This window comes from Pelecanus crispus, chromosome 2 (genome assembly GCF_030463565.1).
Source record: "Pelecanus crispus isolate bPelCri1 chromosome 2, bPelCri1.pri, whole genome shotgun sequence".
Lineage (NCBI taxonomy): Eukaryota > Metazoa > Chordata > Aves > Pelecaniformes > Pelecanidae > Pelecanus > Pelecanus crispus.
In genome coordinates this window covers 25,783,786-25,809,618 of record NC_134644.1, presented here as the reverse complement: position 1 = coordinate 25,809,618, position 25,833 = coordinate 25,783,786, and the positions used below count along the sequence as shown (strand labels likewise).

Sequence of the window (25,833 nt, the reverse complement as noted above, 5' to 3'; positions counted from 1 at the left end):
AATATATTCTTTATGATACACAAAAGAGATTTTCAGTTTTTCCAAACTGCTAATCTCATTCGTTAACACACTTTCATATATTCATTTAAAAATCAGGTAAATTACCAATTAAATAGGTGAGACACTTCCTAGTGGATTTCTCAGTGATTCTGCATTTTAACTGTCACTGTCACAGAAACCAGTTATCAAACCTGACTTGTTAGCAATGAACTACAGTTGACATCTGCTTTTGAATAATAATTAAAAAAAGCAGTATCCTTTAAATGAAAATATACCGATGTTTTCTGCACAGTGTGAGATAGAAAGACACATACCTTTCTGTGGAGATCATTTTCACAGAGAGCAGACAAAAGAAATAATATATCAGCTTGGATTTCCAGTAGAATGGCATCTTCTTTCTCTTTAGATTTGTTTGCTGCGTACTTTAGGATGTCTATAAATGAATATATTTTATACATGAATGTCCTATACACGAGTCAGAATTCTATTACAGCTGCTGATTTTTAAAAAAATTAAATTTACACCAAGGGATTCTTAAAGGAATCTACTTATGTTGTTCAGTTTTATCTGCTGTATTTTATAATAGCTTACAGAAGTGCAGCACTCTGATGCTGTAGTTTCATGGACTTTACTCTTGGTGACAGAGCTAATGATAGCAGCTGGCACTGACTTATTCTTTGCTCAGTCTCTGTGCTGCTCCTTGTATTATGCCAGTGCAATGAATTCAGGGAACTGACCTGAATCTTAGAAAAAGGCACTTTTTAGGCACTTAGAAAAAGTAACTTTACTTACTGATTTGCTCTACTGTACAGCCTCACCAACATTTATACTGACAGTGGAAATGTAGGAGAGACCTAAAATACCACCACTGCTGAGAAAATCAGCCTTGGAACCACTATGTGAAAGACGACATTCAGACACAAAACTCCCCCAAAGTAAGAAAAGTCACTTGAATCCGGTATGTAAGGTTTAGTGTTAATTTTGCTTTCACTAAAATCTGTAAGCTTCCACAGAGTCTTCACTGGAGTTCAGCCTTCAACTGAGCATACAAAATCTTTTATTTCTAGGCTTTCTATTAGAATATACTCTTTGAATTCCAAAGGATCTTACCTATTTTGTTTCTTCCAGTATGACTCTGACAGAGTACTGGAAACTTTTTATTATTGTAAGAAAAGAACTTAAACCAGTATGTATTGGAACTTAAAACCAAATGTAACAGTAGGTATGTGTTATTGAACAAGAAAATGCTCTAAAATTGTACGAGTGGTGGTTAAACAGTTTTACTCTGCTTTTATTACTTATAATGTTATTCATATGAAAGTACATTGTTATTAATTTTCTTTTACTCTAAAGAGGAGTTGTGGAAAGTGACACCACAATAGACTTAGGTAGAACAAAAATCATGGCTGGAGTTCCTAGGGGCTACCACCATGAAAATAAGACATAACAAATGCAGTATAATAAAGGGAGAAGGGGCAGCTTTCACTCTGAAATTAAACCCCTAGGCTTTTACAGCTGTTTTGCTTAATTCATTCAATTCTGTGTGTTGAAGTGCAACAAACTTCAAAATCAAATCAATTACATCTTGGATTAATTTTTTAGGTTTTTTAGTTTTTCAGCAGTCAAAGGAGTAACACACTAAAACCACAGCACTCAAAAAAGCAGGAACATTCTTAGTGTCAACAGAAACGTACAAATTTAAGTACAGCAATACAAATTGTGCTTTACCCAGTAGCTGGCTAATTGCTCCCTGGTCACACAAATTAAGGTTCACAGCATCATCATAAAGGGACACAACCGATCTCAGCACTCTCAGGCTGTAGCGCATTTGTGCAAGTTTGGTGCCACGACCACCTGTTCCATGGAAACTGTTACCTTGACCAAAGAAAGGATCTGTGGAGCAATCACAATGAATATTTTTTTTGGCAGACAGTGTATGCTCAGAATAATAATGTGCTCAGGAAAAGGAAAAAAAAAGGCTTATCAGTGTAAGCTAAAAACAAACAAACAAAAATCCCTTAATGCTAGAAAGGCTTCTTGCTTAAAACGATCTAGTAGTAAGCCTTTCTGTGTAGGGCTATACCTTCTACATTCCTAAGAAAGGTATGATTTTGGTGAACATCTAAAATTATTACAATGTTTTTAACCTTACGATGTTAATGAGCAGTCTCCAAAATTCAAAATATCTTCTCTAGCATGACATGTAATATCAACCTTTTGATCTCCATTAGACCCAAATGAAAAATTCTTCCTAGGAAAATTATACCAATTTTATGATGAAAACTATCCATCCCCAGAAAACCAGCCCATGAAATTGGGTGCAGTTAGTTATCTTTTTGTTTAGCCCATAATCTCAGCTGATGGCCACAAGCCAGCTTTAGTCTGGAAGCTGCCTTACCCTGTACAGCTCTAAGTTTGAGTTAACGCATCCTGCCTCATGGCAAGTTGGACTTCTTGCCACAGTAAGTGTATCTGACTCGCTTCAAACATGGGCAGTAGAGATGTGTGGCTGCCCACACAACTGAAGGAATATCAATATAGCAGTACACAAGGAATGGGGCACCAGCTTATCCTTCAGTAGAAAAAAAAAATCACAGTCCTTTTTTGTAGAAACATTAGTTTCCCAAGTGACCTATTGAAAAAGAATCATTCTGACTTCACGAGTTTTACATTTTTCCTTCCTGTCAAAGAAAGTAAGTTCAGCTGAGTTGTGTTTTGAGGTTACTGTGTATGAAAGCCATGAGCACCTACTGACCTTGGCCTATACACCATTCCAGAAACAGAAGGAGAAGAGTATTTGCTTGGCAGGACAAATATTTATCTACTATCAAGGGAGCCACTGAAGCTAAAATAGCAATTGCATGAAGCTGTAATTCCTCATAGTGGGCAGCAGACCAGTCATGAAATCCAGGCTTTTGATTTGGTTTTACATAATAAAGCAAAGCTGGCATCACATCATTTTCACTGAGAAGCTGCAGAGTCAAGACAAAGAGAAAGAGAGACAGCTTACAGGTTTCATATGCAAATAAGAAAAATCTGAAGCAATGACTCAACTTTATCTGTCCTACACTAAGAAAATTATTTTTTGCTGAGAAAGTACGTCATGAATGCTACAAGTACAGACAAACTCTGCTTATATTCTGTAGCATTCCCACAGACTGTGGTTTGTTAAACTTCATTATGTTCTTCACGTGTATTTCAGTAATGCTTTGCAGTCACTTGTCAGCTAATTTTCCTAGCATGGTCTAGGTTTGTAACTTTTCTAAAACAGAAATTGTATGCTGCTTTCAAACAGCAGGACTTGGTCTGAAGCTATGTATGAATTCTTGGAGAATAGCTGCTTTCAGTCTACTGGACTATGCGGGATGGATGGCTAAATAGAATCACAGAATCATAGAATGCTTTGGGTTGGAAGGGACCTTTAGAGGCCATCTAGCCCAACCCCCCTGCAGTGAGCAGGGACAGCTTTAACCAGATCAGGTTGCTCAGAGCCCCGTCCAACCTGACCTTGAATGTTGCCAGGGATGGGGCCTCCACTACCCCTCCAGGCAACCCGTTCCAGTGCTTGACCACCCTCAATGTAAAAAATTTCTTCCTTATATCCAGTCTAAATCTATTCTTCTTTAGTTTAAATCCGTTATTCCTTGTCCTGTTACAACAGGCCTTATTAAAAAGATTGTCCCCATCTTTCCTATAGGCCTCCTTTAAGTACTGAAAGGCTGCAATAAGGTCTCCTCGCAGCCTTCTCTTCTCCAGGCTGAACAATCCCAACTCTCTCAGCTTGTCCTCGTAGGAGAGGTGCTCCAGCCCTTGGATCATTTTGGTGGCCCTCTTCTGGACCCACTCCAGCAATAATATTCCTGTGATTCTTTTGACCTTTTTTTTTTTTTTTTTCCACTTATTGTATCTTCTGTTCTGTTACAACTTACCTGTACAGCACATGGGTCTTTAGATAAGACTCCTATTACATTAAATAGTAACTTCTTCAGCTCGAAGTCCTCATAAGAATAGGTAAGTTTAAGACCTTTTACCAAGGGATTGGGAATTTTAACTATGAAGGAAATTGTAGATAAGTTACAAAAAGATCATCATTAACAGTAAAAATAGTGTAATTATGCAGTATGAAATCTCTTACCTTCAGTAAATGTTGCAAGTACTATTAACAGCTTTGCAAATCCACTTTCCTAACAGGCATTCAAAAAACATACATTAATTAAATTAAATTGCAGTGAAATTAAGAGTTATGATTTAATTTTAGTTTTGCTTTTTTCTTCAGAACAGAGTTTAATGTATCCTATGGCAGAATAAACAGAATTTTATCAAAGAAGAGATCAAACATTTGGACACTGTATGATGCTAACTAACTACAGTCCTAAGGGTACAATTAGCTAAACCCATGTCTCATTCAGTACAAGTCTGAACTTGTATGAGAAAGTCCCAAACACCTGTATTCACTACTATAACCTACCACACAAGAAAATCATATTCTCAGTACTGTTAGAGTTCTGGTTTTTAAAATGCATTTGTGCATGTGTAAGTTTATACATCAGGGTCATTAGTACATACGATTTTGTGCCTTCAGTTCTGTGTGCTAATACACTTACATTCAACTTCAGTGCTTTTACAAGTAAGCACATGAAAACTGCATGTATGAGCAATGTGCATTTACAAATATTACATATTAAAAATTCAGAAAATAAAATCTTGTGATTCACAGCTCCTAGAGAGCTAACAGAAGGACAATTACGTCTAATGTACCTACGGATAGGACCAAGGCCAGGGGGTGTCTACGCAGCACACTAGAGGCAAAAGAGCTTTGCTTCTGAGGTGATTAGAAGCCATGGTTACCAGGACACTGCTCCTTTTCAGCAAGAAAATACATTAGCTTGGCCTCAGTACTCCGGCAAAGCCACCACAGAGCTTTCCACCAGCTCCCAACAGGAGCAGAGCTCACAGAACACTACACAGACATTCCTTCAGAATCAAGCTGTTCTATTAGTTTTGCAGCAGCTTTTTAGATGCATCCCCAAAAAGCTGGGCTCAGGTTTGTTCGGCATAGCTCTGGAAGTTAGCATACACCCAAATGATTTTAACGATCAGAAAAATATTGCATAAGTAATTTTAAAGAAAATATTGAAGTACACAACTATATTGCCTATTAGCTTTTGTCTCTATGGTATCTATATTCTCTGTGCAATGCCATTGCAAAGTGGTTAAATAAAAAACATTAAAAGTTACTAATGTTTTCTCCTTGCTGACTAATGTAGTACTAAATTCTGACAGAAATCAGTAAGCAGTTACCAAACAGACAGTTTTGTTCTAACACACAGATAATCATAATTAATATCATTATAAGCTCTACTTTACATATATTTTCCAGTTTACTTGTGGTGAGAAAATTATTTGCCTTTCCAAAGGCTCAGATTCCTGGGCTGATTTCTGAACTATGTTAAATACAAGACTGAGTTTTCTGAAGTTGCTTGGATAGTATTTTAAGAAAAAAGAGAACATTCTGATGAAAATTTCTCTGGTATTATCTACAAGGCAGGATTCAATGGTAATGTTAATGTTTTTGTCTACCCGATATTTATACCTTGTACCTTATCACCATAAATTGAAGTAAAATCTGTAGGGAGGTTGAAAATACAGAATCTAAATTAAAACATTTTCGTTTTTTCCTTGCATTGAAACAATTTTTCTTCCTTGTAGTATAAGGAATTAAAAATATGTGTCCTGGTTATTTATCCTGTAGGAAAAAACTGCCCTGTTTCTACAGCCAGATAAACAATTTGAATATTTCAGACATCAAATAGGTTGCTGCAATAGTATAACAGACATTTCATAATGGTTAGTGATAAAATGGAAAGCTTGAATGAAAAATCTGTAAAATTCATTACAGACTATAAAATCTATTTAGTAATACAGCCAATTGGGAAACTTCTACTCAAGTTGAGAAATTAATTGCCTGAAAGTAATCCATTCCTGAACAGCCAGGAATTTGATTGCTTAATTATTCGGTATTTATGTCACAACTTCATTGTGGTGAGAAAATTATTTGCCTTTCCAAAGGCTCAGATTCCTGGGCTGATTTCTGAACTATGTTAAATACAAGACTGAGTTTTCTGAAGTTGCTTGGATAGTATTTTAAGAAAAAAGAGAACATTCTGATGAAAATTTCTCTGGTATTATCTACAAGGCAGATATGTCACAAGTTCTAAATCTCAACTGTAAAACAAGAGAGTAAAAGAATATTAACATCTATAACAAGTTAACTTCTCTGCAGTTTCCTCATAAAAATTCTGGAATATTACAGAAGAATGAGTCACCCACTTTTTAGGCAAGTCATGATAGTGCATTCTGGACTACATTTATGTGACCTAGTCTTAGAAAGAATTTATGTGCCTCTTATTAACTGGATCTAAGTAACTATTTTCTCAACATCTTATTTAGCACTTCTGAGCTCACTTTTGGTGGACCCTTCTTCTTCCTGGTTATGAGGCACAGATACTTCATTTGAATTTGGGCCATCTGAATATAGCCTGTACTCCTACATCTTCAAACAACAAATGAGATTTAGTGCAAAACTCATTGTAACAGAATGTAACATCTGAGAATCTGTACAAGAATACAGGAGTTAACATTAACTTTTACACACGAATAGCATTAGTGTAATTTTCTAAGTATTAAATAAAGTTGATGCTAGTACTCCAGGCTACAGACCTACAGATTTGAAGTCTCTTTGAGGTAAAGGAAATTGCAGAAAGAAAAATGGTTTCTTGCTCAGCAAATCTAAGAAAAAGAAAAGCACTGGAGACAGAGTAGAATAAATATTAGAACCCTAATGGGGAAAAATACTGAGTATATAATAGCAAGGGAGAAGTTATTGGTCTCCAGAATATAACTATAAATACTTACAATCATAGGTGCAGCAGGGTTTTCAGCTAGCAATGTGGCAATCACCAAGAGGTCATTCCGTAGCTGACGATCATAATGCCGGAAACCATGCATGAGAAGGTCTACAAATACTTCTTTCAAAGCACTTAAAAGAAAGTGAAATGCATTTTACCTTGTCTTTTCATATTCTAATTTCAGACAGTTCTAGGTATATGAATCCTCATTCAGCATCATACTTTTCAAAGCTTTAGGGTTTAACTGCAAGAGAAATAACTTAAAACTTTATTATGAAATGGATTCTTACGTGTACCACTAGACATCCAATTTAAGCATATACGCAATATGCATGTATTACAAATTGCACCTTCCACTGTATGTATTATAATTAATTAATAGACACAATATTTACTCAAGCATGGAACTGGATGTTGTTGAATGATTATTGAGAAGAAATAGTCTAATCCTAAATAGTTAAAACAGTGTAACTCACTAAAGGGAGAACCTGTTATTTACTCCAGCAGAGAATCTAGAACAAAGCCTTGTATATCATAGCATAGAATTTCCAACTGATTTTATAACATAAGCATTTCAACAGTGCAGTAATACTGGCCTACTGAGACTAACATGAGCTTGAAAATGGTGCAATTAACTTCTTCATCATACAAAGCAATAGATAAGCTACATCTCCTGCACTATGCAGCAGAGCACCTTGATCCCCTTCTTGCCCTGTAACAGAAACAACTGGTGGTGGATCGCTGTGTTCATGAAATAAAGAAAGGCTTGGCAATGAAATAGTTTTGAAGTCGACTGGATGTGCTTTTAGCTGGACTCTGGCCACTGAGTTCGTAAGCTACCTGGCAGGCACCTCTTGGATCATGCATAATTTCCTGGAATCTCACAGGCCACAGTGCTAGCTAACTAGCTGAAACAGAAACAGATGCCTGAGGGGTCTAAATCATGGGCTGCTTGGCTATGAGGTCTGATGCAGTAGTGCTTCCATTTTGGGGAATCAGATGTGTTAATACTGAAAACTTAATAAGGACTTAATGAGAGATCTCCATTCCCTGTATTTTCTCTCTATTCATTTCAAACAAAATGCTACACAATAGCAATGCTTTAGATGTCTCCAAAATTACAATATTAATTCATAAAATGCTTCCCTGCACTTACTGTACACATTCCAAGCTACTGAGCTGATTAACAACTTCTTCTTTTGAGGTGTTTTCTAACAGGTTCCATAGGATTTCTGAGGAGCGGAACACCAGCTGTCCTGAGGGATCAACACCATTTAGATACAAACAGAGTCTGCTGGCTGCTTGGGCCTTCATCATAAGTCTGCAATTTACTCCTGAAATTATGAAAATCTGAATAATTAATTCCCTGTAGGTCAGTAATTATTTTAGGCATGTTCAGAGAACAAATGATCTAAGACCAGAGGTAATGAGATTATTGAAAGAACAGTTTGTACTAACCAGAGCTGGAGAGATGCTGGAGAGCTTTAAGTACCCACAACTTCTCAGTAAGTTGATTTTCAACTAGTGCTAGTGACAAAACGAGAGTTTCTGCTAATCCTCCTAATTCAGCCATCTGAATTTTATAGTTTGCACTTGTTGGCTGGTAACCTGCACATACAATAGCTTTAGTTATAATGCAGTAAATACTCAGAATATTGGTTACTCCAATATTTATTACTCCAATAAAATATATTCTTCCTTTCTCAAGAAAGGATTGACAACCAAGTATCGTATTTCCTTAGTCCTAAAACCAATTGAAAAAAAAATCTAATAAACAAGAGCTGCTTTTGTTATATCTGAGTATTAATAGTGCCTAAAGCATAGCCAACAGACTTACCCTCAAGAAGACTAAAATGCTACATAAAAAAATTAATTGCTTCCTAGAATTTACAGAGTGAAAGAACAAGCAGGGTTACAGAAAGGTGAAAAACCTTCTTCAGGTAACACAGTAAATTGATGGTGCAGGACCTAGTCCTTTTCTGTAGCTTGTTCACTAGAGAATTAATGCCTTCTATTATCGTATTATTTAAAATATGTGAATCCAACCTTTGATTTATAAGCTTGACTTTCTAATGCGTCCCTGTTTTTACTTTTGTCCATGCATATGCAAATCCATATTTCACTACTGAATTACAGGGGAAGGGGAAGCATTGAGAAAAGACATTTATATTTCTATATGCTAACACATAAAAGTTTATCTTAAATAGCTTAAAAAATATTTATCTCAAATGACATGAAATACAGGATTGATAAATGCAGATAATGCACATGGTGAAACAAGTTTTAACCAAGCATAAACTTGGATAGGCTCTAAGTTGGTATTACTTTATAGGTAAGAGAACTCTGCAGGATCCAACATTGGCAAGATTTACATATAAGCTTAGAGATGAAGAATTTGACTTAAAAAAATCAGACTGAAATACATTCTCCATTTTTGAGATAACATATCTTTTTTTTCTAAATCTGGAAGAGAAGAATAAAATCTCTCAGTATTTAACACTCACCGATCTTGATGGAACTATTTACAGATATACAACTAAATGCACCCATAGCTGCTTGCAGGATTTGAGTCTTGCATGTAAGGTAAAAACAGATTTACACGCTTTCATATTTCTACAATCTTGTGAGGGCTGCTGCAGCTCAGCTTCTTTAGGCCTCCTAAAATAAATGAAAACTAGCAAGAGGGCACAGGAACTAGTGACATGCTGTAGGAACACAGCAAGGGAACACGCTGAAATACAGCATGCTCCCTCACCTGCACTCTGGATCCACACTGTGACAACGTTCATCTGTAGCTTGGCTGCCTCTAAATCACTAGATAGTGATCATGTGCCCCTCTAGGAGGGGAACCATGACTGACTTTGCCTGATAACAGCCTCTGGCACCATCATAAGGGCCAAAGGAATAAATAGTAGTGGATTCTGATGACAGTTTGCATGCCTATCCATAATACCAGAGGATCATGCCTGAGCTCATATGCAGGCATCATCAGCCTCTTTCTGCAGAGAAAAGTCACAAAATCTATTCAAAGCCTAGGCTCAAATGTGTCCATATAATATGAACTCAATCAAATTTAGATGTGCTCAGATCTATCCCTCACAAGCAACACAAGTGAAACCAGGGCTGCTTCTCTCCAGCCTATAAAGTTGAAAATTACATTTACCTTCTTATAATTCTGATCCTAACTAGTCTTTCTTCCTCCATTATCCACGTTTCAGAGAACTTGTGACCACTTCACGTTTTCTGGATACTATTTAATCCTAATCCCATAAGTATAATAATTAATTCCTGGTACATTGATGAACTAATTTCAGATTTTGAGTATGCATTTCTATAAAAACCTATTAATTGCACATTTGCCAATGCTATATATTTAATATATGAGATACAGTACTGATAGTTATAAAGAAAAATTAATCCATAGCTAATTAAAAGAGCCATTTCAAAGTAGGTGGGATCATAAACACTCAATTTCTTGTGACGCTTGAAAATCCTGTGCTTTACCTGAAAGTAGTTTTCTTGGTGGCTCCATATTATAAAAGCTAACAATACACTTACAGATTTGTATTCTAACTTGAGAGCTTGGCACCCTCATCAAATAACCTGTCAGAAACAGAAAAAAAAACGCCATTTACAAAGTTGAAAATTTTTTTAGAAAGTGATCTTAACACTTCTATTTACAGTATTTAGTGTTTCCTTTGGTCATACCCCCTACAAATCTGTCATTTCATGCAAAGTTTGATTATAAAATACTCAAAGGACAGGGACTCCCACACTGAAGAAGACAAAGGGGTCTTGGAGGAGTAGCATGAGGTTAATCAAAAAGTGACCTCCTCTGCTTTATGGCTACAGACCCTTCTAAGAGACTGGATGTTATCTGGAAGTTGTGGAATTCAGAAGAAAGCTACTACACTAGGCTGTTGTCATCATTACCATGTCAGAAACCCTTCTTCTAGCAGACATGATATGACATAAAGGGAGCACAAAAAGAGATCCTTTTCCACAACATAAAGAGAATTCCATTGAGAGCTACCAGTGCCTAACATGGATAATATAAACAATCTTTTAGATTTTAGCGTCTTTTTGGACATGCTACTCTAAAGAGAATCTGGAACTATCTGAAACCAGGGGGCCATTTTGCTATCTACTTGGACCTGTGAAAATAAAGACTTCTAAAAACATTTCTTTTCTCACCCATTTCAAGGATAATCTTTTTTTCATGTGTGATACACTGATTGTGCTACCTTTTTACTATTCAAATGTTACCATGAAGTGAGGTGATGTATCACTTCTGCTCTATTCTGGATCCTTTTTACCTACAGTGCTTGCAGTATTTTCTTTGAAAATCACAAATGTGACATGCAAGGTCATAAAAAGACATTTTGGTACTAAGAGGTCCAGAGACATTAAGACATGACTTTGACACCTTTTCCCCAACAGCTCTCTTAAAACCGATTTCTGAAAGATGCAGAAGCTCATGGCTGAGATGCAGCAGGAGGCTGAAGTCAGAAACTGCTACTCCTAGTAAGACGTGGCACTGAACTGACTTGTATTTTGCCTTTGTAGGTGATAGGCCTCAGGCTTTTGGGTTTTGAAAGTTTGAGCTGGGAGTCAGGAGTTACTGTTTCTCACTTATTTCTTCCATTTGGTTTCAAAAAAGCAGGAAGGATACGTGTTCCCCTTATCCAGGGCTTCAGTGTTTATAGTAATACACCAATTTCTCAGTGCAAAATGAAATGGAACAGGCTATAGACAGGTTTAGTTCTTCAGCTGCACTGATAAAGTTATCTCATGTAGCTTCTGACATTGGCAAATAGGTAATTCTGCTAGCTAATCTGCAGGTTAGCTGCACAGCAAAATAAGAATGGTTTCTAATACTGAAAAGCACAGAGGACTGAATGAATAATTGAACGAAATTACTTACATTTACTAAAGAGGTAACAAAAAATTAAAATTGTGCTAATAATACAGTTAATCTTATTATGGCATAATAATAATTTTATTGTAGCATACCAGTTCACACTCACCCAGCTGTGCAATGGATTTTGAAACTGCCACGGAATAGCTTACTTCATCAGATAATTTCTTTTTTTGAAATGGTAACCTGCAAAATGAAATTAAAAAATATTACAACTATGCTTAAAACACTGCAGAAGAACACTTTAATCAAGTCACCAGAAAAGCTCAATAGCTTCTTTTTCTTCCTTGACATTTTTTTGCAAATAAGGATGCTTTTTCCAGGACAAATACATTCTTTGCAATGCTGATTCTACACTGAACGTTCCAGTTCCGTAATCTGGCAATTACATTTTGGCAATTAGTGGTACATGTTCATAGATAATATTTTCATAATTCATATCTGATGCAATAAGAAATACTGGATAAAAAAATGTCATTTAAATGTGGAAGATTCAATCCTGGAACCTAGGCACTATCAAGCTATTGCAGAGCTAGACTATGCATAGACACATGCAGAGGTGGAAAAAAAGGATCATATCCCTGGGCAAGACCTCTTGAAACAGATAAAAATAAAACCAATAAATTGACTTGAAATAGCCCAATGACAGATTTATTTTTTAAAATGGGGTATTAAGAAATATTCAATAGCATTTGAAAAATACTCAGATATGACATAAATGTGTAAGTACTAAAAATTCTCTAACAGTTAACATTACAATGTTATGCTAAGGTCTCTGCAGCTCACAGTATAGAAGCAGCTTTTCAGTAGGTTTACCTCTGCAAACACAGCCAGAGAAAAAGGAAGGAGACAGTAAATAATGGAATAAAAGGGGAGGGGGGGGGGGAAGTTGAAATAGACACTGAAGTGTGGGAAGAAGACAGGTAAACAGAAGCAGTTATGAAAGAGTGGAAAATTTTACTACAGGAGTTCTAGTATCTGAAAAGAAATTTTAAATAACAGCCCCTCCCTCTAGTTATAGGCTTCTCTTTGTCATATGAAGTAGTAGTGAATTGTGGGGGAATTTCCATAGTACAGAAATGAAAGCAAAACCCAAGGGTGCAATCTTCCAAAATATATTCATTGCAGAAACCACGAGTATTGCTGAGCTGCTGTGAGAGACGAAAAGTCTTACTCACAACTACATTTTATCGACTTTATAACACTCATTCTCAGTTTTGTCACGCTTTGGCCAAACACCGAAGAAAATGAAACTTTGTGATGTACTTTCTCATTCTCCACTGTGTGGCAGCAAAGGAAAGCAGTACAACTGATGGTGCTCAGGGAACTAAAAGATTCAGATTAGAAGTTCTACGTCTATTAAACCTAACAGGTTTTTACACAGCATCCTCTCAACTATTTGAATATTTGGTTTACTACGTGACTCATTTTCTGTCTGCCATCATTTTTCTCTTCCTTATTCTCTCCAATTGCAATTAAATACAGGAGTAACTGTAGTTACAAGCATTCCATAAGTAACTTCATTAAATTATTGAGGAGAAAACTACTGACAAGTGTGGATAACACCTAAATTCTAGTCTACAAATAATTTAAAGTACAGTATGACAATGAAGATGCCCAATATGTTCATGCAATATGTTTTTAAATTAATTATAAATCCCAAATCCTCCAATTGTTGTGGTTCTTCTGCAGTATCGTTTGCCATTTTGTAAAGCTTACCTTCAGGTATTAAAGTGTCATTGTGTCACCTCAGGTTTTTAAACTCACTTAAGAGAGCTTGTTTGAAACAGTAAAATGTACCTCAGCAGGACCTAGCTGCTGAATCTTTTGAGGCCAGCAGTCCCAGAACAACTTACTGTAGGCAGTAAGACACCTTGGGGAATCTTGCTTCCAAGCAAGCTGAGGCCAATTACAATACAGTTTTGAATGATGTAATACATAGCTCCACAGATACTGAACTGCTAAAATGGGTCCCTCCTTCATGCCAACAGAAATTGGACTCAAGGAAAACATAGTTCATCAAAAGGAAGAGTGATATAATAGATGTCTTGTAGATAGATGCTGTACAGATATGTCAGTTGTCTTAGAAAATGTATGAACACGTTAATAAGCAGTGTTTAAATCTCTAAAAGAAGGGCTGAAGTACTTACCCACATAATTTAATAAGTTCACATAAAGGCTCAGTGAAAGCTTCTTGTTCATTCATTTTTTCTGCACAGAGGTTAAGAATTTCAATTACTTGTGCTAAATCCTTAAGGGGCTTTTAATTTCAAGTGAAGGAAATCAGATTGTTTGTACTGCTATGAATCAGAAGAAAAAGTTGAAAACTGTATTCATCATACTTCAAAGACATAACCAAGAAAAAACAAGGCCAATGCTTTCAAAGTTAGATGTCTAAAATGAAGCATATTAGTCAATACTTACCCTTTCCGAAGCAGCCCTTCCTTTACAGAAGTACAACTCTTGCAAATATGATTTAGCATTCTTACCAGCTGAACTCACTGGAAGTTCAGCACTGAATATCTAAAAATATAGGGTGAAAAGTTTTTACATCATGGTGTCAGATTTACCTATCTAAATTCTGAGACAGCCTTGAGGTATTGAAATTCTTTCCTACTCTAGTCCCAAGTGACTAACTAAAGTTTGAAAGTCTGGACCCAAACAGATATTGAGATTATCTGATTTAGGGTAGAGGCACAAGATCAAAACTGAACAAATCACTGAGACTGAGAAGTTACTACCAATCCACTGACTCATGGAAGCTGCCTGTAAGTACTTAGCCATAACTCATTTGTGAAGTAATGTGATAGCTTAAATCACTGTGGCAATTAGCCAAACTGTATGAAATTAATCACATTTTTCCATATGCCCACATCCTCCCTCATATTTCTGATTATTGGAAGCCTTTCAATTCGTACTGTAAATATGAAAAAAGTTTCAGACAGATTAGTCTGACTTTATTTTTCTTTAAAATGTCTCCTCGCTGGAAGTCATTGCTCTTTTATCTGCTGTTTCTTAAGTAGTGACAATTATTATGCTTGTCTATTCTGAGTTGAAAGCACACTAATTATGTTTTGAACCACTGTACAGGTGAGACCCCTCTACTGAATTTTGTAGCAAATAAATCTAGCATCCAAGAATCTTGCTAACCTACCAACCTTGGCTATGTGTGCACAAGTCGGCCAATGATGAGAACGTATGTAGACCATCACTGCTCTCCATGTGGAAGTACAGCACGTCACAAAATACTTTGTTGAAAAGTTAGAGTATTATCATACATAAAACACCATGACTTCAGAATTGTACAGTGGCAAAAAGGATACAAGCCCGTTTTCAAAATGCTTGGCTACCTTCTTGAGAGTTTTCAGCTGCTCTTTTTCCAAGTCTTTCTTAAGTAAAAGAATGAAAAGCAGGTTTTAATTGCAGTTTGCCTTAGAACATTAAATGATTATGTTTATCCCCTTTTAGGTTTAAATGAAAGTGGGAACCGGATTAAAAAATCACAAGACACAATGAAATTCTGAGAGTGCCTTGCAGCAGGATTAGCTCCTTCATCAAGCCTCATTTCTAAGTATGGCGTCTACGCTCTTGTAACTGAAAAGGCTTTCTAAAACTCTTTTGTTCAAATGTGTGGGCTCTTTCGCTTAAATTCTTTGGGATTCTGTGAAAGACAACTAAGAAAACTAAACCTATGTCACACACGACATAAATATATAAAAATGTAGATCTAAGTGGCTTAGAGTAGAGCTCTGCCACCCCTAAGAAACAGTCTGCAAATTTGAAGTTGAAAACAACTGAAGTGAGGCTATGTCAGTGACATGCAGCATTCATTCCAGCTCTTCTGAGCACCTCCATGCTGGGCAAGAGCACTGCAGCTTGAGGGAGGCCACAAAGTTGTTTCAGGAATCTACAAGCCCAGAATCTTAAGGGCATTTTTATCATATAGAATCATAGAATCGTTTAGGTTGGAAAAGACCTTTAAGATCATGAAGTCCAACCGTTATATATCTTATATTCTCTAGAGAAGCAGTAAACAACATCATCCAGCACATTTTTCTTCAGTCAGTAAGTTTATTCTATCAGCTCTGCAGCAAAAGGGGGAAAAAAAGGGACATGAACTACTTCTCTGTGGGGCATTAACTTAAAATGTGGTATGTTTAATCCAGTTCTTGTTTTAAGAATATAAGTTATTAGGTTTTGAGCTGAAAAATAACTGATGGCTTAGTGAATTTGGTCCGCCAAATCTTCTTGTGGAGACCAAAACCAGCCTGTGGAAGTCCATGTGATTACGCTCTCCTGTGTGCCTAGGTAGTTATATTTGTTCCTCAACACTCAACTTTGTGTACTTCTCCTTCCTTTAAAATCACATCCCTGGAGAAATGTTAGCAGTTAACTTGGGCAATTACATAAATTCCTGACATATTTTCAGGAGCTGTATGTATTTCTGTTTCTCAGCTGTAGGTTTCAGTACTCAAAAACCCCCAGATATGCTAGAAATTTTCCACATCTAGTTTTTAAATGCACACGCTTTTGTCTTTTTTTTTTTTTTTTTTGAAAAGTGCCTGTGTGAGGATGTACTGGGCTATATATATACATTTTTTTTTTAAATATAAAACATCATTGATACCATTCTTTATTACAATGACCATCTTTAGAAGAAGCGTTCAAATACCAGAACAAATACTTCAGCTCTGTGCTCTGTAGCCCCAGCCACCAGCACCATCTGCCTTAGTTAAGGCGGGTACTAAATTAATTGGGTAAAACATTTTTCTAAGCCCCATTACTACCCATGTAACTGAAATAACGAGGTATCAGGCTTACTTACTGAGTCTGAATCTTCGAGTAGTTTGATGACGTGATTCAGATCCAGTGATCTTAACTGGGTATCCTGGAAAAGTCATACTTTTAACTTTTGGGGTCTTTTTTTAGGTTGTGCTTAAAAAGTGCTTAAACCTTAAAATGTAAAAGCGTCGTGTTGAACCAACACGAATCTACCCACGGACGGGTAAGCCCTGGCTGTGTGTGGAGCACAACCCGGGGCTTGTTCTCAGCCCGACGCAGCGGCCAAGCCAGGCCAGGGCGGGCCAAGCCAGGCCAGGGCGAGCCAAGCCAGGCCAGGGCGAGCCAAGCCAGGCCAGGGCGGGCCAGGGCAGGCCAGCGCCTCCCGGCCGGCGGCTGACTCCTGCCTGCGGGGGAGCTCACCTGGACGGCGCCGAGGTCCGCGCCGGCGTCCGAGGCGTTCCTTGGCCGCTCCCCGCCGCAGCGAGACGGGTCGGGGGCCGGCGACAACGCCGGGGAGCGGGCCGGCGAGCGAGAGGGAGCCCGTGAGGCGGGGGGCTGGGGCAGGGAGGACATGGTGCCGGCCCGGCCCGGCCCGCCCGCCCGCGGCAGCAGCGCGGCCCCGCGCCGTTGCCATGGGAACGGGGCGGTGCCACCTCCGGGCGCCGCGGCCCAGGCCCGCGGCAGCCTCGCCGGCGTCCCCCCGCCCGCCGGGCTGGGCCAGCTCCGCCTGCCGGCTCCGCCGGCGGGGCGGCGGGCAGCGGGGGGCCGCCGGCCTGGGGGGCACCGCCGGGTGTCGGGAGCCGGGCCCGCTGCGCCCCCGTGCCCCCCCCTCCCCGCCCCCGCGGGGCCTGCAGGCCCCAGTCCTGCCCCTCCTGCCTCGTTCCGGTGCTACGTCTCTACACCCCTGCGCGACACCCGTGTTTTACACCCTCCTCCACCCTACCAGTAATGCCATTTTAATGCTCTATTATAAAATGTTTCCTCAGCGAGAAGGGCGTCTCCCCAGCCATGTGCGGTGCAGAGGCTGGGCTTTTCCCACTTGCCGGGGAGCTGGAGGAGAGAGGCTGGTCGATCCGTAACTCTGATCATGAAAATGTCCGCCATGAGAGATGCCCACGACGAACCCTAGTGTGGATGGGGCAGGCCTGTCTGGGGTAGCCTGGCTGTGGGGGAGAGGGGGAAAGGAGTCTTGTCTTTGCCTAGGCTGATACAAAACAGATGACTAATGCCTGCAAAGTAATAAAAGCAGGGACAGAAGCGTAAGGGGATTTGGATATTTTCTACTTCCTCACCGTTTTCATCCCTAGGTTTGCTATGGCATCTCTCAGCTGCGAGCACAGCTGCTCCTGCGGGGATACATGTGCACCTGATGGGCGTGCGCTTGGATTCTAAAACGCTGTCTCCAGGGTGCGAGTGTGGCTGAGCCCGCCAACGCCAAACTGTCCAGGCACACCGGGCCCTTTGCTGGGTTTGTGCCTGGAGGAAGAGAGCTGGGTATCCAGAAGTGGCTGCAGCAAAAGGTGACACCTCGTTGTGTGGTCACAGCCACTCTGCTGGGCTGCTCACTTCAGTTGCCCTTCACAAGATTTGGATACGCTTTGGACAGGTTGCACATATGCAACTTTGGATATGCACGTATCCCAAGTCTTTGACTGCAGTCACTGTTGATATCAACCTCAGTTTTCATTAACAGAATTTTTAACTTCCAAAGAAACATTTGAATACGTGAATAAATTTATTCAACACTAAGATAGCTGTTTGAATGTCCAGACAGCTTTTATAGGAGACGAAGTGATTGATAACAGAAGCAAAAAAGAAATCTTTATGGCTTCAACTATAACCAACAGAGTTATTGTCATTCGTCCCAGCTTGCATGCTATACCCCTCCCATTTCATACCTGCCTTCTTCAGAAATAAGATGCATATCATGTTTAGTACTTAGATACGCTATACAGTTCTCCTTCCATCAAAGGAAAAATACACAATACCGCATGTACCCATCCGCATTTTGCAGAAATTCATCCTGTATACAACTCCAAAATGATAGCAAAACCATAGCCTAGCATAGAATGGGACTCTGATTTGGAAAATGCAATAACCACTTTGACATCCATAACATCCTGAGTTGCATTCGTAGGAACACAGGTCATACAAAGGCAGGACCTGTAGGACATTACAGTGCATTCACCTAATGTGACAATGCAGCCGCCAGTCTTGGAGCTGGTGTTTGATGCTTCTCATCCATCCATGTACATACATCTCTCCATTCCTCTAACCATTTTACTAGCCCTTCCATGTTCTACTTAAACATTTGTTTCTGTGAACATTCTCAGTGGCTGTCTTGTATCTGGGTCTACACTGGATGGAACAAGACTTTTTATCAAGCATTTGAGATGAATTGTAATGACAATGCTTATAGGTCTGCAAGCAGTTAGTGCTGAACAAACTGGATTATATATTTTTTTTTTGCTTGGTGCCCAGATACTTACTGAAGTTGTACATAGTCAAAGTTTATAAGCTTATGAAAAAGAAAAAGCACTAAAATTTACTTTTATTGTGGCTTAAGTGGTTTTAAGTTCTGTTGCTTGTGTTTTGAATGGCAAATGTATGGAGAACATACCTAAATTGGGCAACTTAGTCTGTAAATTATAAGCTTAGGTCACATGCCATTTGTTGGCTGACTGTTCCAAAGATCGTATTGCAAAGCTTCATTTGCTCACTGTGCACCTTCTTCATAAATGAAGCTTTTAAAAATTGGGATGAAAGCTGCACTGTGCAAGTTTGACTGCAGGGATTTTGCTGCCCTTGGCAAATGGCAAATGTCCATCCTCAAAAACCTGCAATCAACTGTAAAAATATTTACTTAACAGTTTTCTGCCCCAAACAGGCTTATATTGTATTTTTATCACATCTACCTCTTCCGTTGGTAACAAATAACATTTGAGACATCAAGGCTACAGTACCTTACTTCCGAGAGTATTAATTCACACCTATTAAATGCTAAGTTTTACAAATGCTAAGAAATATGTTTAAAAAGCAGATGATGTAGAGAGGATTTCTATTTCAACTGAGGACACATCTTTTGGTATGAAGAGACATTTCAGCAAATCTATTCTTGAGGTAAAGTTAAATTTCATAAAACTACAGGACTGTGTAGTTGAATGTGTAGGACACCGCTGTGCATTAGAAGATCAAGGTTATGTATCTAGGTCTGCCATTAATCTCCTGTTGACTTTGCCGAGTGAATGATTTCCTCTACCACTCTGTATTTGCTGTCTTACAAATTAGGTTGCAAGCTCCAAAGGACCATTATTCAGTACAGGATACACCTTTCATGTGCTGCAATGGGGGTCTTCAGCCCTAGCCAAGTGATGTCCTTTCCTTGGCTGTACTGAACCTGTAGACTTTTCCCAAAGCCACCTGTGCTGTTTATCAAATATGACACTGAGCTCTTTACAGTACAGAAATCAGAGTCTTTCGAAGAATCAGTCTGTTGACTCCTTGTCTTCCTTTTTATTCTCATTTCTTTTTTTGGTCAGTAGGAAGGGGAAAAAGGAGGGGGGGCATAGGAACAGGAAAGTGCAGAACTGTCCTGCCAGACCTCCTGTGTTTGATACCACAGAAAAAAGAAAAGACCTGTGAAGTGGCTGGCAGTAGACTCAACCTTAAACCTGTAAAGTCAACAGAGCTTCCAACATCTGGATTTACCTGCCTATACTATTAAAACACAGTGTTCAGGTCATTGCGTGGTATGGATTTGAGGGGGACTTTCATGGTGATCTACATTATTGTAAGGAAATGCAGTAAGTCACAGTAAACAGAACTTACACTTTTGTACAGTACAAGGTACAGATGGAGAAAGGTGTAAGTTTGGGGCCCCAGCTGCTAGCACAGTATCAATACTCAGTAAAACAAGCACTGTGATATAAAGAAACCGGGTGAGATTTTAAAAAAAGCTAAGAAAAGACAGACTTCAAGGCCCCAAATGTTACTGTTATGTCAGGCATGGCACAAATAGGTATTAAATATTCTGAAATTTAAAAATACCTAAATTCCACTTGGGAATCTGGGAAGGCTATGTAACGTAATGTGAAAGCAATGTGAATCCCGCCAGCTTCACTGACTCATGCATCTTGACTTCTCTGAACTCAGAACAGCTTATGCTGCTGACCTCTAGTTAAGCAGGATTTTACCTCTCGTATTCTTTTTCTCTTTCCTCTTATGTTGGCATAAGCCTCTTTGGAAAAAAGTTACATATTTGCAAAAGAAGGATTGCAAAGTGGTTGACCTGTTTTTCTCATTTAAACAGTAACATTTAAACAGCTTTCTCACGCACACAGCCAAACAGGAAGAGTGTCTCTATCTGGCCAATTTACTTGTGCCTAGCAGTCTCACTTTTGTCAAACTTCTTGTTTGTTGAATGAAAAGTGAACTGAATATATGCTGTGATAGTACTGCAGTGTTCACTCTGCATTCTGAAAACATGGCTAATACCTTACAGGAGGATATGGGATATAGCTTTCCAGTGTGTCTGTGTGAGATATCTGTTACCCAGCCATTACAAAAGAAACAAATTGCCCTTTAGAATTTTTTTTCATGAACTCACATTCAAGTTCTACCTCTCAGAGAAAATGCTGATCAGAGCACAGATGTATTATAAAGAAAAGCAAGCTAAAATTTATTATGCACAAGCATAGATGAAAAAGCCAAATACGTGACATTGACTTTTTATTGATTTTTGTGTAAAACACAGTCTATGGAAAAATAGATAAAAGCATTACTAATAATTTATAATAGCCCTGTTCAGAGAGACAGCACAAACAAATTGACAAATACAACTACAAAGAGAATATTGCACATGGGACATACTATGCTCACTGCAAGACACTACCAGCAAGGCATGAGAAACAATATGTAATGATAGAGATCATTGTTCAAGTCAGTTCAATGTGTCACTTATTTTAAAGGCTGTACTCTAATTAATTCAAACAGTATCATATACTGATACAATATCAGTACTACAACATTACTCATTACATTGATAGAAAATACTACAGGATGAACAGCCAAGAAATCAAAAACTTGTGCATTAGGAGATGCACTGTCTGAAAGGAACTATGCATATGCATCTATTACCACGGCATGTATGAAAATATTATATTGAAAAACTCGATCTAATTTTTATGCATGTATCTAACTTTCAGAGGAAATCTTCGCATTCAGAGGAAAGCTGTTTCCTAACTATATTCATACCTGTGAAATTTATAGCCACTTGGGAACTCATTGCCTTATATTTATTAATAATTTCCCTTAGTGCTAGTTGGGCAGCATGTATAGCTAATAACATACAGACACAAACACAGACACGCTATTTCATAGGCAATTAATGCCAAATAAAAATACAAATGTACTTTCTCATGTTGACATATCATATAATGCACAATGTTGGAACCAAAAGTTAAACATGGCACTAATTCACAGTAACCATTACCGCAAGCAAGATATGCAAAGAACTCACAAAACAATTACAAAATAATTAATCTCTAAAAAATTCAAGAACATGGGTACTTAATTAACTTGTACATAGTTGACACAATTAATAGAATTGTAAGGTAAAATTAAAGACATATATGGAACCTGTAATAGAACTGTATTTTAGAGAATGTTAAGAAAAAATACCTTAATATCCATAGAAAACAAATAACCTGTTGCTAAATACATAGTCTCCATTTTCTAATATGATGTGTACAGTTCTGTATTACATATTAAGCACTATTTTTATTTTATTGAACAGTAATGAGGAGAAATGTAGTTTATTTCATTATTCATTTTTCATTAGGCAGTAAGCAATTTATATAAAGCTACACAAAATATTTTTATAGCAGGCTATTTCTCAAAATATGTATTTTTCTCCTAAGTAACCAAGACGTCTAAATGAATTTAGTTGTTTATATTTAGGCCATCACAACTAAACTTTTAGCCTCTTTAGGTCTTTTTCCAATGAGAAGTCCTAATGTGAGTTCTTCTATAGAAATCAATGTGTTTGATCGCATGAATAAAGATTCCTCATGTGACTAAACATATGCATGATATGATACATAATGTGTAGTAAATGCATGAGTGTGATTTTACTTTCAGACTTAACAGTGCCTTCTTAGAGTGAATTGGTCCTTAAAGAACACTACAAAATATTAAATCACAAGTCAATTTGTTATTCCAGTTAGAAGTAAATACATTCCCTAATGGGAAACCGTATGTCATTTTGTAGCACAAATATTTCACAAAATGTCTTCATACATTTGATCTAAAAATATCATCTATTTATTAATACTTCAATATTTCAGCCTTTCAAGTAACTAATAAAATCAAAACACATTTTTAATTTTCTACACACACAGTTTGAAAAAAAGGAACAACACATCATTATGCTCTCCAGACACCTTTGGCAGTTTGAAATTTAACAGTTTAAACATTCTTGAAGAAATTTAATCATGAAATAACTTTTTGCATAGGAAAGAGGGCCAATACATTTCTGTATATACTGTCAGTGGTTGCATTACAGTACAATATATGTGGACTTTGACAGTAATTTTCAATTAGTACAGTATCTTAGTTCTGCAACATTATCACTATTGCATCAAATGAATTAGATAATTGTAGGGAACATGAATGTTAATTACCTATTCTACAGAAGTGTAGAATTACTATAAAATAATAGCAGCATATTTATTTTTGAAATGTAATCAGATTGTCAACAGTAACGGTTTTGGCCCTAAATTTGTTCAGAGGTTTGAAATTCTGCTCTCAGTTATACCATCCCATTCTAGCGATTTTAATCAGGTTTCGTGCACAGGACTGGGGTAGAATGTAGCATGGTATTTATCCCATTGAAATTCCCCACGACTTTGTGTATTCTAAGATTTTTTAAATTAATTTTATTTAAAGGATTGAAGCACAAATGCCTAAGCTTTGTGTGGTTTCCCTCTGCAATAATGGAATAGGAAACAGGCCAAGAAATTCAGTTACATATAATTCTGCAAGCCTTTCAAGAAATACACAGCTTTCTGTATTGGAACATATTTACAGACAGGCAAAGTAAGTTAGAAGTTGTAATTGTCACTTGTTCTTCATTTTTATGTGAAAATCTCATTTGTACTAGTTTAGGCTCCTGTCTGTCTCCAACAATGACAGGTTTTTCACTTAATGTCTAGAATGTTTGATAAAATACTATTGTGCTTGTGTTATCACCACAAGTATCACTGAAACAGCTGCATACTGGACGAGGGACAATAAAATCAGTACCCCGAAACTACCTAATTTGTTTTTGGAAAAAAGAAAGAATTAAAACTTTTTTTATCACCTTGATAAGATTTATTAAACTTTTTTTCCTCTCCCATCTTTTCCTCTCTTTTCCTGTAAAAAACTGGGAAAGTTTCAAATTTCTAAAAAGTTAGATAAATTTTTGGAGGAAGTAGCTATTAAATACAATAGTCCAGAGGCAGCACCTGTCTCAAATAAGTCCTAAACTATTGATTTCCAAGAGGCTGAGAAGTTATGTCAGGAGAAGAATCACTAGACACAGGCACTCTTTTTGGAAGCATCTGCCATCTGCCACTTGTCAGCTATTGGAGGCAAGTCTCAAAGACCTTAGTCTGACCAAATATAGCTGTTATTATAATTTACTTTTCAAAAAATGGTGAAATAAAATGAATTTCCTCTTTCCAATTGCTTCCCCCCCTGTAGCTTAAAAAGGAGGGTAAGACTGAGTTTTCCAACTATTTGAAATTGAAAATTTGTGAACTGAAAAAAACTTCTCAAATTTCTGTTGACATGCAAGAAATACAGTTGAATTTTTTTTCTCAAAAAAATGTTTTCACAAACCTCTATTTTCAAAAAGAATTCACTGACCTCTCATTTGGTACACAACATGTTTAAAGACATCTAAAAAATGCTTTAATTCTGGAAAAAATCATGCAAATATTTTATTTTTCTTCTCTAGATTTGAACATGCTTAAAATGAAAGTTCAACTGTCTCTTAATTAGCTACAAACACAGAATATACAGAGACTTGGTGTGTAAGTCTGGGGAATATGGATACTACAATGAAAAGAAAATTGTACATTTTTTGAATTTGAAATGAAATTAAGAACAACTAACATCATCTCTTTAGATTTAGGTTGGTGTAACTGGGGGCAGAGTTTGATTCTAGATTCTTCTTGTTCTGTGGAGCTGTTGGTTTCATTACAGAGATAATGAGGACTAGTGATGTTTAAGGCTAAATTCAAGCTGAAGCACTGTATATTTCTGATGTATCATATCGATGACAAATTCTTGCAAAGTAATATATAATAAGTGAAGGTTCAGCTAAGAAAGTCAGAGATCCTAAACAGTGCAAATACAGATAAGGAAAATATAATTTCATACAAGTAAAGAAAATTAGGACCAAATACACATTGTGATTCACTGAAATAAAGGTTCTGCTAATTAAGCAGGAGTAGCCTGAAGGTATGAGTTGAGTTTGGCTATTTTGTTAGAGAAGAGTAGAACCTGACAAAGCGCTAGTAATAAATACTTGTGAACGTTCTTTTGAATCCCACAGGAACTGCAAAATGTCAAGTTTTAGAGATAAATGCATTTTTAAGTATAAGAATAATAATTTTGTTTCTCAAAAATTCAGGCATATCCCAGAGACACTTTGTAAAAGTAAGACTTTTATATAAAAATAGAAGATTGGATTTGCACAAAAAGATACTAAGAATTTAAGACAGACTCTGGGAAATTCATATATAATAACTGAAACTCCAGTGTAGAAACACGTAGAACATGAGTATTGTGACGCTTCCCTGTTGTACCAACATATTGGAAGTTTCACAGTGAAAATGGATTTTTATTGTTGCAGATTTCTCAGCTTTTTTTTTTTTGTTTTAAAATATTTCCTGATATTTTGAAATCATTCTAAAATCAAAAACTAGTTGCTTGCACACATATCTGCAAGTCTTTCTATACATGTATAACACTGTTTTGAATTTTGATTTATGATGCATGGAAATAAAGAGATGCCAAAGATCTAAAATCCTATGTGATACTTTGAAAAAAATTACTCTATTAGTACAATACCATTTGCTTACAAGATGTACAATGATACCATAATTGAAACTGGTTTTGCATATTCAAATCATGGAATGGTGTAAAACCACACACCAATAAATATACCATACATGTGCA

The 25,833-nt window shown here is 37.4% G+C and overlaps 1 protein-coding gene across 1 annotated transcript in view; it reads right to left on the bottom strand.

Annotated features, from left to right (window-relative positions):
• CFAP69 (cilia and flagella associated protein 69) overlaps window positions 1-17,181 on the bottom strand; it is a 30,351-nt gene extending 13,170 nt beyond the window's left edge. The window contains exons 1-14 of the mRNA XM_075728198.1: window positions 17,029-17,181; window positions 16,652-16,714; window positions 15,150-15,215; window positions 13,977-14,086; window positions 11,936-12,012; window positions 10,413-10,511; window positions 8,367-8,516; window positions 8,065-8,242; window positions 6,916-7,039; window positions 4,136-4,184; window positions 3,930-4,051; window positions 2,756-2,972; window positions 1,729-1,893; window positions 315-433 (exon numbers count right to left, since the gene is read on the bottom strand). Of these exons, the coding sequence (XP_075584313.1) occupies window positions 315-433; window positions 1,729-1,893; window positions 2,756-2,972; window positions 3,930-4,051; window positions 4,136-4,184; window positions 6,916-7,039; window positions 8,065-8,242; window positions 8,367-8,516; window positions 10,413-10,511; window positions 11,936-12,012; window positions 13,977-14,086; window positions 15,150-15,215; window positions 16,652-16,714; window positions 17,029-17,181 (1,692 nt within the window). The remainder of the gene's footprint in view (window positions 1-314; window positions 434-1,728; window positions 1,894-2,755; window positions 2,973-3,929; window positions 4,052-4,135; window positions 4,185-6,915; window positions 7,040-8,064; window positions 8,243-8,366; window positions 8,517-10,412; window positions 10,512-11,935; window positions 12,013-13,976; window positions 14,087-15,149; window positions 15,216-16,651; window positions 16,715-17,028) is intronic.
• Window positions 17,182-25,833: the final 8,652 nt, after the last annotated feature.